This window comes from Microcaecilia unicolor, chromosome 2 (genome assembly GCF_901765095.1).
Source record: "Microcaecilia unicolor chromosome 2, aMicUni1.1, whole genome shotgun sequence".
Lineage (NCBI taxonomy): Eukaryota > Metazoa > Chordata > Amphibia > Gymnophiona > Siphonopidae > Microcaecilia > Microcaecilia unicolor.
This window is the reverse complement of record NC_044032.1, coordinates 489,738,207-489,754,351: the sequence shown is the minus strand read 5'-3', so window position 1 is coordinate 489,754,351 and position 16,145 is coordinate 489,738,207. Positions and strand designations below refer to the sequence as shown.

At 43.1% G+C, this 16,145-nt stretch overlaps 1 protein-coding gene across 3 annotated transcripts in view; it reads right to left on the bottom strand.

The window, feature by feature from the left end:
* FAM193A (family with sequence similarity 193 member A) overlaps nucleotides 1-16,145 on the bottom strand; it is a 328,734-nt gene that overhangs the window by 140,304 nt on the left and 172,285 nt on the right. For all 3 annotated transcript variants that reach the window (XM_030191118.1, XM_030191119.1, XM_030191120.1), the window contains one exon: nucleotides 7,552-7,794. In XM_030191118.1, the coding sequence (XP_030046978.1) occupies nucleotides 7,552-7,794 (243 nt within the window). The remainder of the gene's footprint in view (nucleotides 1-7,551; nucleotides 7,795-16,145) is intronic.

Genomic DNA, 16,145 nt, shown 5'->3' with positions numbered 1-16,145 from the left:
ATGAAAAAGGTTAAATGGCGTAGTAGGTTGATCAGTGATCCTAAAATCTAGTAGGTAGTAGTTTGAGGGATTAAGAACAAGTCTACAAGATGATAACCAATTTGAGAATGATGTTAGTGCAAACTGGAATGGTATTAAATTCAATGAAAGGAGATGTTAATCGCGCTGAACTCAGTATGGGAATGCTTGCGACTAATACGAAATAAAGATGTAGGAAAGATTAAAAGGATATCATCTGCCTAAAGAATAGTATATTGTGATCTTGCAGAACAGTCGTAAAGGATTACTCAAAATAATAATAATGGTGAAAGGACTGGTCCCTGTGATACACCTCAGCAGAGAGATACCTCAGGAGATAGGCTTACGGATATGGATACAGAAAAAACTCGATTTGAAAGGAACGACCTAAACCAAGCAAGGGTATGACTAAAAAGACCAATGGACTGGAGCTAGGAAATTAAGACAGTATGATCCACTAAATCAAATGCAGCTGACAGATCGAGTGAAACAAGGAAAGCAATTTCACCTTTTTCCAAAATAGTATGCAAGTCACTGATCAGAGTGGTAACAGCTGTTTCTGTACTATGATTCGATCTAAAACCGGTTTGTTAGGGCGAAGTACCCTAGTTTGCTCACAAACTATTTTCTCAGTAATTTTTGAAACAATGCAAATTTGGAAATTGGTTGATGGTTTGCTGATCTGAAGGGTCAGAACAAGAATTTTTCAGTATTGGTTTAACTACAGCCTTTTTCCACCATCAAGGAACTATTCCTGTTGTAATGTTTAGTGTTAGGAAAAGAGAAGTAGTGTAACCAACGAGACACTTCCACAAAGAACGCCAGGCCGAAAATGTATGTCCAAATATTCATCCACCCAGATAAAGACAAATATTTTGGACATACATTTTCATCCTGGTATTCTTTGTAGAAGTGTCTTGTTGGTTACACTACTCCTCTTTTCCTGCTGCTACACTCATGGTGTTCCGCATTCCTCCACCTTTGTGGAATCTTCCCTGTAACAGTAAAAGGTCATGACGCTGTAGCTTAAACCAGCTACAGGGAAAAGGATACACAGCAGAAGTTGTGGAATGAATATGCATAATCACATCTTCCAAAGCAGTAAGACAGGATTGAAAAGGTACTCCAGGAAGATGAGTATTCACATGAGGAGGGGCCAGACAGAGACAGTGTTGGACTAGTAACCATGCTAGAATTGGAGGGTAATAAGCACTGCAAGATAGAGATTTTGTTATGAATAAGAATAGTCATACTGGGTCAGACCAATGGTCAATCTAGCCCAGTAGTAGTAGTATCCTGTTTCCAACAGTGGCTAATGCAGGACAAGTACATGGCAGCATTCCATGTTACCGATCCCATTTTCCTCATTTTATTGTAGTCGCCCTTTTGAAAATTCCAGATCTTAGGGCTTCCGCAGATTGGCTATCAAATCAAATTATTTCAGTTCAAACAGACAGTGGGGTTACAATACATTATGTCAGCAAACAGGGAGGGGCAGGTTCTTGCCTCCTTTGTCCGGAAGCAGGTAGATTGTGGAAGTTGGCCATCTCGTAAGGGATGTCCCTCAGAGCCACTTGTGTGGCACACAGACTGATTTGATTTCTGCAACCCGAAGAGTAGTTTCTGGATGAGGGTGTAGCCTGGGAGATATTTTGAGGATGGGGCACCCTTCGATAGATCTCTTTGCAACTAAAATCAATATGACAGACTGACTACCATCCACCAGGACAGAACAGAGACATGAAGAAACTTTTACAAAAATTAGGAAAGCTGGCAATTGGGCAACAGTATAATAATGGGTGACTTCAGTTACCCCAATATTGACTGGATAAATGTAACATCAGGGAGCGCTAGGGAGGTAAAATTCCTAGACATAATAGACTGCTTCTTGAAGCAACTGGTCCAAGAACTGGCAAGAGGGGAGCTATTTTAAATCTAGTCCTTAGTAGAATGCAGGGCATAGTACGAGAGGTAATGGTGTTGGGTCCGTTGGGAAACAGTGATCATAACATGATCAAATTTGAGCTGATATCTGAAGTCACTAAGGAAATCTATTGATCTTAACTCCAGGAAGTTTATCTGATAAAGCTTTTCCTAAGAGGACCACATACCTTACTTCATAAAAAACATTACCCCTAACAACACTCCACTCTCCCCCACGAGTTCATTCTTAGAAGTCATTTAACATGCAATAGATCATATAGGATCCCCTGAGAAAGTGCAAAACCGAAAGCAGTCGCTATTACATAAAGAAGCCAGAATGAACGTAATGAAATTACTCCTAGGAATCTACTCTAACATTGGTCCAAATACTGTTAGCCACAACTCTCAATGATTATAACACAATACCAATACTACACAGCCGATTTAGGATTACCAGACACACCAACCTCAACCAAACCAGCAACAGAACTTACAATAGCAAAACATTATCCCACAAACAAACTGCAAAACCAACACAAAAAAGCTCAAATCCAAATCGACATACAAACAACAATTAATAAAGGTTCCCACTTTCACCATTACGGAAGATCCATACCTTACAGTTCAAACAGGTTACATTAATGCCAGATCAACAGTAAGCAAAACAGAAATTATAAAAGACTGGATCACATCAGAAACCTCAGATTTACTCTTCATCAGCGAAACCTGGATCCATAACCAAAAAGATCCCATAATACTGGACCTTTGCCCTCCGAGATATAACACTACACACTGGACTAGAATAGGTAAAAGAGGCGGAGGCATTGCCATAATCTACAGATCCCATATCACTTTAGAAACCACTGCTGAATCAATCACACTTCAACTAGAAATTGCCTCAATCAGATTGCAACATAAAAGTGTAGCCGGCAATCTAAATTGCGTCCTATTCTACAGACCGCCAGGAACTTGGAGCGAAGCATATATAACCCACTTGTACATCTAACTCAAACATACTAGTCATTGGGGACATAAACCTTTATTTAGAAGACCCAAACTCAACTGGTGTCCAAGATTGTAAAGAATTCTTCCAACTATGGGATTTCGAATGGCCAAATCTGAATGCCACCCACAGAAAAGGCCACACACTTGACCTGCTAACCCATAAATTCGCATCAGACCAAATCATTAAAGTCATTGACCACAAATGGATGGAAATTCCATGGTCAGATCACTTCAAATTAAATCTGACCCTACATTGCCTGAAGAATGGGCATCTCAAAGCTGATGAAAACAAATCTTACCAAACCAGAGGTAAAGTGGACACAACTGCATTAGCAATCAATTTACGACAACAATTGGTCTATTCCATCTGATTCCATCAACTATCTTGCAGATTGGGAATCGAGATGTATCACTGTTCTAAATGAATTAGCTCCTTTACGAAAAAAAAAAAACCACATTCACAAACCAAACAGGACCCCATGGTTCAACGAAAATGTGAAACAATTAAAATCTAGAACCAGACAACTCGAATGAGCCTGGAGAAAAAACAAAAACGATTAAAATCTAAACGTTTGGAAAGAATCACATAGAAAATACAAATATGAAATCAAAAAATCCAAACGGAACTACTATAATGAACAACTAGGTTCTGACTACAAAGACATAAAAAAGTTATACAAACTACTGGATAAATTACTAGATACAAAACCAGTGTCCTCAACAAAATCAGGAATCCCAACAGCCGATGATCTTGCTAACTACTTCAAAGGCAAAATTGTCGATCTACGCAAAAATGTCACAGGACTACACCAACCTTGATACCTTCCTTAATGAGGTAGACCCACCCTAAGAAGAATACCCAGCCGGCCGAACTTGGACAAATTTCACCCAAATCACACAAGAAACAATAGCACTAGCAACCAATAAGATCTCTACAGCCTACTGTCAACTGCACACCTGCCCCAATTATCTAATGAACCCCCCCCCCCCCCCCCCCCCCACCGCTCGATTCATCACTGAACTTACCTCCCACCTCAACTTCTTGTTCCAGCATGGCATATTCCCAAAATACAAAGGTAATATACTACTCACACCATTACCAAGAGACACCAAAAAGAAAACTAACGATATCACCAACTACCGACCTGTGGCATCCATCCCACTTACAAGCAAACTGATGGAAAGCATTGTAGCTAAACTACTTACTGAATACATCGACAATTTCTCAATCCTTCATGAATCACAGTCAGGCTTCAGATCTCTCCACATTACGGAAAACGTCCTGGTAACTCTCCTTGCCAAGTTCAAAAAGGAAATCGCATTAGGTAAAAACATACTCCTCTTGCAATTCGACTTATCAAGCGCATTCGATATGGTTGACCACTATATACTAGTAAGAATACTCGAAAAGATAGGCATAGGAGGGAATATACTCAAATGGATCAAGGGTTTCCTAACCACGAGATCTTATCAAGTAAAAGCAAACCCAAACATATCACCATCATGGAGTACTGATTGCGGAGTACCCCAGCGTTCACCTCTCTCACCCATATTATTTAATCTGATGATGATCCCCCTTGCTCATGCCCTATACAAGCATAATCTTAATCCTTTTCTGTATGCGGATGATGTCACCATTTAAATACCGCTCAACTCTAATCCAACAGAAATCACTGTTGCAATAAAGACTAGTTTAAGCTTAATGGATGCCTGGGCATTGGCATTCAAACTCAACAAGGAAAAAACTCACTGCCTTATTCTCTATTTTCACCACAAAACAAACCTCCCTTCATCCATAAAAACCCCAGAACATACTCTCCCAATATCGGACAAACTGAAAATCCTTGGAATTACTATTGACACCAACCTAACCCTGGTGAGCCAAGCCTCTGCCACCACGAAGAAAATGTTCCATGCAATGTGGAAACTCAAACGGATCAAACAATTCTTCCCAAGGGAAACTTTCCGTAACATAATTCAAACAATGGTATTATCACATGTTGACTACTGTAACGCTGTATATGCGGGATGCAAAGAACAGAGCTTAAGTAATCTCCAGACCATGCAGAACGCGGCAGCTAGACTCATTTTCGGAAAGACAAGATTCAAAAGTGCTAAACCCCTACGTGAAATACTGCACTGGCTACCAATCAAGGAACGAACAGTCTTCAAAATTTGCACTCTGGTCCACAAAATAATCCATGGTCTGGCCCAAAGCTATATGACCGAACTTATCGACTTACCAACTAGAAACAACATCGAATCATCAAGAAAGTTTCTAAACCTGCATTACCCAAACTGTAAAGGACTAAAATACAAATCAATATATGCATCCAGCTTTTCCTACATTTGAACCCAGCTCTGGAATGCTTTACCTAGAAACATTAGAACTGTGAACACCCATCTAAAATGTCGAAAAGATCTTCCGGAAAGCCTACCCAGCAGACCCGAACTAATTCATGAACAATGCATCATATCTTTCGATCTAAGAAATGAACAATTCCCCTTCCACATAATCTTGTTACTTCAAACTGTACGAATTTTACCACTCCAGTTATAATTTAGTGTACTTCTACCCTTATCCTACTCTGTATTGCTCACTAGAAGCTGTAGGCCCATTCCCGGAGACTTATCAGCCTCACTGGGATTATTTCTCTCTATATGCTACTATATATTCGTCCCAGAGTTGTATTCTCTTTTCCGGAACCTTATCAGCTTCCTTGCACCTACGGTTACTCTATTTTCCACTCTGTATATATTGCCCGAGTTGGTACTCTCCTCTCCGGAACCTGTAAGCCACATTGAGCCTACTGCTATGTGGGAAAATGTGGGATACAAATGTAATAAATAAATAAGTGTGGAGCCCATGTATACAAACTCCCCATCCCAGGTTGGATGCATCTGTATTCAGCAGCTTTTGAGGTGGTGTTCATTCAGGTACAGCAAGTGTTTTTCTGTTCCTTAAGCGTTCACAATTGAGTTTGTATTTGAGGCAATGGAGAGTTAAGTGACTTGCCCAAAATCCACAAGCAGAAGTGGAATTTGAATCAGGTTCATCTAGTGTTCAGTCCACTGCTTTAACCATTAAGCTACTTCCCCTAGTAGCTCTGACACCCACATGGTCATATGAATTGAATCTTTCGTGTCACAGTTGGGGAAGATGAACCCTTGGACCAAGACGAGGTTGGCTGTACCTGTGCGGAATAAGCGCCACCCAGGCCCTCGTTGACAGTTGCTGATGCAACTGCCTGGCAGAGTCCAGGATATGAAGAAGGCAGGACCTGACTCGGACAGACAGAAGCATAGGACAAGGCAGTGCCTAGCAGACTGGCTTGAACAAGACAGGGTTTGTCTAGAGGTTGGCCCTTAAAAGAGCCCTTGGGGGCTGGCCCTTAAAAAAGCTCTTAATATTGATGGACCAGACTTATCAGCACTAAAATCTTGTTTGCAATGCTTCCCATAACCACTCCTCTGACATCTGTGAACAAAGAATCATGATTGAGTTCCAGGCATTGAAGGCACCAAGAATGGGTATCTGTTATGAATACGGTCCTGTTGCACCGGATACACTTCATAAAACCATTGGAACTTTTTTTTCTGGGGCATAAATAGAAAAATAGTGAGAGCAAATTAAAATGACTCAATGAAAATTACTTGACCAGGTGCCCTAAGCCTACACAGGTTGACAAAAAAGAAAACAAAATTATAAATGCCTGAAAAACCTAACTAAAGCAGCTATCGGGGGAAAAAAGGTTCAAATGACAGCAACAGGAATTACACGCTTGAAAATGGAAAATAATGGCAGAAAAATGCCTGAAAAGAGAAAGTAGGCATGAACTGACAGGAAACACCAGGCGTGACAGATACGCTCTGCAGAAAAATGACGATGGTCTAAGTCATGTGTGATAGCAGAAGATGGGACAGCGTGTGCATGCACTGTGTAATACTTTCAAAAGCTTTGTATAAAGAAGTTGTAGAGCAGTTCCTACTTGAGGGCTCTGTCAGATGGTACCTACATGTGAGACTACGCTATCTTGCTTGAACTTGGAGTACACAGCATGAGATGAAAATGTTCACGGTAAAGGATGCAGTAAGTGAATGCGGATCTCACACCTGCAGTGTGTAAGCACTGGTGTGCTCTAATGAGTAAGGTCAGAAAAGCCAGAGCAAAGAAAACTACAGGACAAAATCTGCTCCACCATGAACTGTTTGAACATGGATGTGTCAATTTATCTGGCAAATCGATTTGTCCTCTGTGACTTCTCTTCTCTAAATGTAACTGGGTATCAACTTTATGAACTTAAAATAGGTAGAGAAGACAGACATCAAAACTGGCACCAGACTTTCTACCACAGAAGTGGCACATGAATATGCAAATGACATCATAAAAGAAAATTATAACTATTACTAAAGATTTAACAATGATTTAGAACTGGATGGTAATCTATTTTCTCTATAAAGGAATCCTTTTACCACTGTTAGCTGTTTCATAATGGATTAATGTATCAAACATTTCTAGGACATAAGCGGCTCTCTCTTTAAAAAGTTTTCAAACCAAACATAAAAATGTAGTTATGCTTTACATTTCAACATAAAAATACTCACAAAGTAGGTGCAGAGCCATGGCCTGTAAGGATGAGTCTGTGACGCTTCTGAATGGTAATGGGGGAACTGGGACATGATCCTGAACTTGCAGAGGACATACTAGGAGGGCGGATTTCAGAGAGGTAATCAGGAGCCGATTCAACTTGCAGTGGTAACTGGTTAATGTGGATGTCATCTGTGATCGGCGAATCCATGATGCCACATGTGAGAATGTGTGAAAGACTGCAGTCATCACAAGTGCACCTGCTCAGGGGTTAAACAATTGGATCACAAAGAACTCTTCTCACTAAGACTTTGCCCACAATATAAAAAAAAGTGTGATTAGTGTAAGAAGATAAATCTCCTGTCCACATCACTTTCACCCAGTTTACAAAGTTCCACATAAATCCAATTTTGTTTTATTTCTGCTCTACTGCACCCAAAATATCAGATTTCCCTCCCCTCCCCCTCCACATTATCTAGCCAGACTTATCATCATTACTCCTCATCCTTATAGGAGGAAATTTTTTTTTACCTTTCCAGCAGATTCAGAAAGCAGTTAATAATGCATAACAGCTGTTTTAGATAACAAAGGAAACAGTAAAAGGAACTGGGGTAAACAGATTGGCCTTGAACTGCACCAGGCTGTAAAAAAATGGCAATTTTTTTTTTTTAATATTGAACACCGAGTAGGTAGGTATTCAGCCACTGCAGAGATCATTATTATCAGCAAGTGGTGGCCCCCTTGTTATAGAAAGTAACTATGGGCAGATTTTGCACAAGTTTCAGTGGTAGAAGTAAGGCAAATAATTTATAAATTCAATAAGGGCAATAAAGCGAAAATACTACCTGTAGCAGGTATTCTCCGAAGACAGCAGGCTTCATATTCTCACACATGGGTAGACGTCGATCCGCGTTGTCTGGTCCGGTATTTATGCCAAAGTAAAAAAACAGAGCTTTGTGAAGCGTGAGCCACGCTCCACTGCGCATGTGTGAATGCCTTCTTGCCCGCCGAGAGAACACGGTCCTCTCAATTAAATTTCAAAGTAAAAGAAAAAAAATAAAATAATGGAGACAATTTCAAGGGGAGGTGGGCAGGATTTTAAGAATATGAAGCCTGCTGTCTGCGGAGAATACCTGAAATATGTAAGTATCTTTGCTTTCTCTGAGGACAATCAGGCTTGCATACTCTCACACATGGGGAATCCCTAGCATCCAGGCTCACCCAAAACAACAAACACTGGTCAATTGGGCCTTGCAACAGCAAGGACATTACACAGATAAACCTGAAACTATATACAATCTGAACAGAATAAAATGGGCCTAGGAGGGTGGAGTTGGATTCTAGACCCCAAACAGATTCAGCAACACTGACTGCAAAAAAACGACCATCGCACCGAGTATCCTGCTCAAGGCAGTAGTGAGATATAAATATGTGGACTGACGACCACGTTGCAGCCTTGTAAATTTCTTCAATAGAGGCTGACCTCAAGTGGGCTACCGATGCAGCCATGGCTCTGACATTATGAGCCATGATATGACCCTCCAAGGCCAGCAAATCTGCCAGCCAAATTGAAATGGGTGCATTTCCCAATGGTGACCCCCATTCTGTTGAGATCAAAAGAACAAAAAGCTGGGCGGACTGTCTGTGGGGCCTTGACCACTCCACGTAGTATGCCAATGCACTCTTGCAGTCCAAGGTGTGCAAGCTGCTTTCATCAGGATGGGCATGAGGTCGAGGAAAAACAGTTGGCAAGACAACTGGTTCAGATTGAACCCCGAGACCACCTTCGGCAGGGGGGGGGTGTAAGGAGGACTACTCTGTTGTGGTGAAACTTAGTGCAAGGTGCATCCACTACTAAGGCTTGAAGCTCAATGACCCTATGAGCTGAAGTAACAGCCACCAAGAAAACAACCTTCCAGGTCAAGTACTTCAGAAGCCAGGAATTCAGAGGCTCAAAATGAGCTTTCATCAGCTGGGTGAGAATGATGTTGAGATCCCATGATACTGGTGGAGGTTTGACAAGTGGGCTTTGATAAAAGCAAACCTCTCAAGAAGCAAACAACTAAAGGCTGTCCAGAGATAGGATTACCTTCTACATATCGATTAGCACTACGGAGTTTGTCTTGAGACCAGACTCTGACAAGTGTAGAAGATACTCAAGCAGGGTCTGTGTAGGACAAGTAAGAGGATCCAGGGCTCTGCTCTCAGACCAGACAGGAAACCTCCACCATTTAAAAAAGTAACACCTCTTAGTGGAATCTTTCCTGGAAGCCAGCAAGCCTCAGAAGACATCCTCTGAAAGACTCAAGGAAGTGAATGCTAAGCTCTCAACATCCAAACCGTGAAAGCCAGAGATTAGAGGTTGGAATGTACATGCGACTCCTCGTTCTGAGTGTCAGAAAATACTCCAATCTTCACAGTTTTTCGGAGGATAAATCCAGAAGAGGGAACCAAATCTGTCTCGGCCAGTAAGGCGAGAGATTAGAATCATGGTTCTGCGGTCTTGCTTAGTTTCAACAAAGTTTTTCCTACTAGAGGTATCGAAGAATAAGCTTACAGGAGGCCTGCCCCCAATTGAGAAGGAAGGCATCTGACGCTATTCTGCTGTGGGCCTGAAGCCTGGAAGAGAACTGAGGGACCTTGGGGTTGATCTGAGTGGCAAAAAGATCCACCAAGGGGGTGCCCCACGCTTAGAAGATCTTGTGGGCCATGGCCATGTGGAGAGACCACTCGTGTGGTTGCATTATCCTGCTTAGCCTGTCAGCCAGGGTATTCTTTGCGCCTGTCAGATAAGTGGCTTAAAGAAACATAATGTGGTGGCAAGCCCAATGCCACATCCGGACAGCCTTTTGACATAGAGGGCGTGAGCCGGTGCCCCCCTACTTGATGTAGTACACTGCAACCTGATTGTCTGTTTGAACGAGAATAATTTGATGGGACAGCCCATCTCTGAAAGCCTTTAGAGCGTTCCAGATTGCTCGAAGCTCCAGGAGGTTGATCTGAAGATTCGTTTTGGAGGGACCGAGTTCCTTGAGTGTGAAGCCCATCTACATGAGCTCCCCATCCCAGGAGAGAGGCATCTGTCGTCAGCATCCTTTGTAGCTGAGGAATTTGGAATGGAAGTTCCAGAGTCAAACTGGATCCAATGGTCCACCACTGAAGAGTGGGAACAAGCTCTGGGGACACTTGGATGTTATCCTCCATACTCCCCGTGGCTTGATACCACTGAGAAGCCAGGGTCCATTGAGCTAATCTCATGTGAAGACGTGTCATGGGTGTAACGTACACTGTGGAAGCCTTGTGGCCCAGCAATCTCAACATCTGCCAAGCCGTGACCTGCTGAAAGGCTCGAACCTTGGACACCAACAAGACAAGATTGTGTGTGCTGGCTTCCGTGAAGTAGGCTCGAACCTTCTGTGTGTCGAGCAGAGCTCCTATAAACTCCAATTGCGGGAAGTATTGGGATATGAGTATATGCATCCTTTAAGTCCAGCGAGCATAGCCAATTGTTTGTTTTTTTTTAATTGGGAGAAGGGTGCCCAGGGAAACTATCCTGAACCTCTCTCGAACTAGAAATTTGCTCAGGGCCCTTAGGTCTAAGATGGGACACATCCCCCCTATCTTCTTTTGCACAAGTAGCACCTGGAATAGAATCCCTGCCTTTCTTCCCCTGGTGGAATGGGTTTGACCACATGGGCCTTCAGAAAGGCGAAGAGTTCCTTTGCAAGTACCTTCCTGTGCTGCGAGCTGAATGAGCTCTCAGTGAGCAATTTGGAGATTTGGAATGCGAATTGAGGGTGTATCCGAGATGGACTATTTGAAGAAGCCACCTTTGGTGAAAAAAATTTCAACCTCCCCCCAACCTGCAAGTCGGCTGGAACGGACACTTGTACTAATGCTATGCTCTGCTGGAGCCAGTCAAAAACTCGCCTCTTGCTTTGACTGGGGAGTAACAGGGGTCTTAAGTACACACTGTTGAAGAGAACGAGCATGCTGGGGGTGAGCCTGAATAGGCTGACAAGCCAAAGGAGTGTACCTACACCTATAGTAGTAATAGGGGGCCACTCCTCAACTTGCCAAGAAAAACTCCTAGATGAGGAGATGGATGCAGAAGGCGCCCGGCGGAAAAGATAGTATCAGTGTGTTTCTTGATTTGGTCAGCAACCTCCTCAACCTTCTCTCCGAAAAGATTATCCCCCCAGCAAGGGGCATCTGCCAACCTCTGCTGAACAGAATGTTCCAAGTCAGAAACACGCAGCCATACGTATAGCATTGCTATACTTTGAGCAGAGACTGGATGCCACATCAAAAGTGCCATAAGTGCCCCTGGCCAAGAACTTTTGACATGCCTTCTGCTACTCTGATCAAATCTCCCTACACGATGACCGAGAAGGAGCCTGCCTCGATGCCGAGGAACTATGTCCTTGACAGTGGCATCGAGACACCGGCTCCTGCCTTGACTCCGGCGAAGCTTCCTTCATCGACGCTGAGGGGGTACCGGCCTGGGCGGCTGTTGACACTGGGGCTGCAAGCAGCAGAGGAGTCCGCACAGCAGACTGAAGGCCGCCAGGTGGGGCCGCAGCGGGAGGTGTGGCAGGCACAAGCACCCCCAATACCAAAGCACAGCATTGCATGAGGCCATCCAGCAGTTCAGGGAGAAAGGCCCAGATGCGCTCATTGAGGGCTGACATCAGGAAAAGCTGCGGTGTTGGCTGAGGCACAGGTTGCAGAACAGCTGGGGCCAACAGGGGAGCAGGATCTCAGTTGCTTGGAAACAATCACATCGGCACCACCTGTATGGAGGGAGCGCTGTTCTCCCAGCACCGAAGCTTCTCGGGTGCCGAATCCCTCGGTGCCCCAGAGCTCCCGGGCATTGTGTATTGAGGGTGACCAATGAAGGTGCTTCTTGGCCTTCGCCCAAAGCAGGTCACCCAAGCTCCTTGGTGCCGACAAGGACAAAATCGTATCCTCATGTTGCCTCGGGGTTGGGTCTGATGATGGACAATCCCAGGGGGGCCTGCACAGCAGGAGACATCAACACAAGTGGAGACCCACTCAATTCCTTATTGCTCCCAGTGTCTAGCGGTCTGAAAGCAGCCATGCTTACCGATGCTCCTGATGCGACACTCGTCAATGCCAACGCCAACATTGAGGAACTGGTCCTGGCTCCAAACATCTTTTCATGTTGAGCCTCCCGGGAAACCTGGGTCCTCTTCTTCATACAAAGACAGAGAACACAGTTAGAAGCACTGCGGTCAGGCCCAACACACTGCAGAAACCAAGAATGGGTGTCCTTTCACAAGATGGTCTAGTCGTACCAGGTACAATGCTTGAAGCCACTGGGATTCTTTGTGGACGTGGACGGGAAGACCTCTTTGGCCAAATCAAATGTCTCGATGGTGCCTAAAGCACGAAAAAAGGGAGCACCCAACCGGAGTCAGGGCCTAAAAAGTAAAGGTGTTTTTTTTTCTTTTTGAAAAATAAGCAGATCACAAATAAGAAAGAAAGGCCAAAGGCACTCAAAAAAGCTCTTAATCGGACATGAGAAGAGACACCAGAAAGTGCAGCTTCTCTTCGCGTGGAAAAAACGAAACTGAGAGGACTGCATTCTCGTGGTGGTCAGGAAGGCATTCACAAATGCGCAGTAGTGTGGCTCGCACTTCACAAAGCTCTGTATTTTTACTTTGGCATAAATGCCGGACGCGGATCGGCCTCTACCCATGTGTGAGAATATGCAAGACCCTTTGTCCTCGGAGAATGAATTATACTCCTGCCCTGCAAACTAGCTTTCTGCAAGAACAGATCAAATGAGCTGATAGCTTATAGTCAAATAAATCTCTGACGGACAGGATTTCTTGTCTAGTCTCCTTGACAACAGAAGCTCAGGTATGATCAACGGTAAGAAAACCATTTCCAAAGCTGTGGTTTATCAGGCAGATTAGATCATTTCTGAGGCTTTCCAACTTAAGACTGGTGATGCAGTGCATTTGAGAATACTAAAACAAACACCTGACTTGGTTACAACTTACCCAAAATACAGTTGCAATAGTGAATACCAGAAAGGACAATGGTAAATAGCCACTCCACTGATAAAACCTCATCATTAGTTTCCAATTAAGCCAAAGGTAGAGTTTAAGGTATTAATTATGACTTTTTTTAGAACACTGAAGGATACTGCTACCTCTTATCTTACCCACGTGGCACATCAGTATATTCCTAACTGATCATTATATTCCAGTCAGGAATTTTGTCTGACCTTACAATCTGCTGATGCTTGAAACTGCTATTCACTGGGAAACAGAAACTAATAAGCAGGGCTCCTCCTTTGTGAAGTTAAGAAAGAAGGCATATTACCTAGCCTTTCATTGCAAATTGAAGACTTGGATATTTTCACTGGTGTTTGAATGAATATGACCAAGAGGGATGTTGATTGTAGCACAGTCTAATTATAGAGTGGTTGCAAATATTCAGTCTTAAAAAAAAAATTATAAGGTCTTGAGGCTATTCAACTAATTGTGAAATCCCCCATCCTAACTGGGCTCTCACTGAGGTTTTGGTATGAGGACACTATTGGTCTTAGAAAGTCATGGGTGGAGTTCCTTAGGGTTTACCATGATCACACTGGTTACCAATAGAGGCCCTCACAATTAAACTTTGTACACTGGTTTTTAAAATATATGGAGGCATATTTTCAAAGCATTTACAAATTTCCATAGTCAGTCATGGCAACAGTGTCAGAACAGATCTGGTATCTGGAATGCATGCTTAGCAATGGCATTAGAAAAAAACGGCCCCTCTACAGAAGGTCCTATGCACAAATGTTCCCCCATAGCTCTCCCCAGAACTACAGCTCTTAAGTGTCAAGGGCATCAACTTGAAAGACAATAGCAAAAATCTAGATGAAGACAGGCTCAACTGTAAGAAACACACGGCAATCTAACGCCAGGCCTTAACAACAGCCAAAAAATAATATTTATCTGAACACAATGAACAAGCTGCAAATTCAACCAAGCAACTATTTAAAATAGTAAATAGTCTACTGCAAACCCTACAACAGAACCAGCCTGCCCAGTCACAACTAACCAGCAATGATTTTGCCACTTACTTTGCAAACAAAATAAAAAATCTCCAACAGGTCCTACTGTCTCCCATTTTATTTAATATCAACCTCAAGCCTCTGGTTGAGCTGCTTTGGTTAATGAACACAATTCTATATTTACTATGCTGACGATCTGCAGCTACTCATAGCCATTGAACCAGATGTACCCACAGCCGTCTTCCGTAAACTAACTGCCTGACTAACCGCAAATCAAGAATGGGCAAACAACAACAAACTCTGCCTAAACCCAAGCAAAACAGATTTTCTTTGGATACCTAACTTAAGTAGTGGACAAATACCTGACTTCAAAATACTTTTTGGGAAGTACAAACTCCCCCTAAAATCACAGGTCAGGAATCTTGGGATACTGCTAGACTCATCACTAACTTTGATCCTGCAAATTCAAAACAACCTTTAAAAACTGTCTCCATCATTTGCAGCAGCTACAAAATCTCTCTCCATACATTGAAAAGATGAGTGACTACAGTGACCACAGTGGTCTGTGCCATGATAACACCACGAATAGACTACTGTAATATGCTGTGCACTGGTAAAACAGTTTGTATCGGCTCCAAATAATTCAGAATGCTGCAGCATGACTTGATAGAAGGCTGAAAGTGGTGAAACCACATCACACCCTTTCTGCAAAACTACACTGGCTAAACCAGAACCTTACAGGGCTAAATTTAAAACTCCCCTTCCCGTGCACTCCGCTCCATGGATAAATCCTTCTTATCTGTTCCCTTCTCCACTACTGCCAACTCCAGACTTCGCGCCTTCTGTCTCGCTGCACCCTACGCCTGGAATAAACTTCCTGAGCCCCTACGTCTTGCCCCATCCTTGGCCACCTTTAAATCTAGACTGAAAGCCCACCTCTTTAACATTGCTTTTGACTCGTAACCACTTGTAACCACTCGCCTCCACCTACCCTCCTCTCTTCCTTCCCGTTCACATTAATTGACTTGATTACTTTATTTATTTTTTGTCTATTAGATTGTAAGCTCTTTGAGCAGGGACTGTCTTTCTTCTATGTTTGTGGAGCGCTGCGTATGCCTTGTAGCGCTATAGAAATGCTAAATAGTAGTAGTAGGTCCTCAGGCAAAATGGGTCAGAGTACTTTAATCCATTAGTACCCAATGTTCCCATAATAAGCCATATGGGAACATTGGGCACTAATGGGTTAAGAATAAGTTAGCCCTTTACACACCTTTCAGACCTCTAAGGTCCTCTCAAGGAAATTCACAATCTGTACCTTTATAAAAAAAAATTGTACGATATGATACCTGGCAACAAATCTTCTCAGGAGGAGCCCCCACGCTCTGGAATTTACTCCCAAAGGGGCTAAGTCTAATTCAAGACTACCTCTACTTCAGGAAGGAGGTGAAAACCTGGCTCTTCTCCCAAGTCTTTAATACATAGTGTGACTGGCTATACAGCACTCTGCACCTGGACTAGCTTGCTACATACATTGTAACTTAGACCAGTTCCTTATATCTTGTTTAACTGTACAAA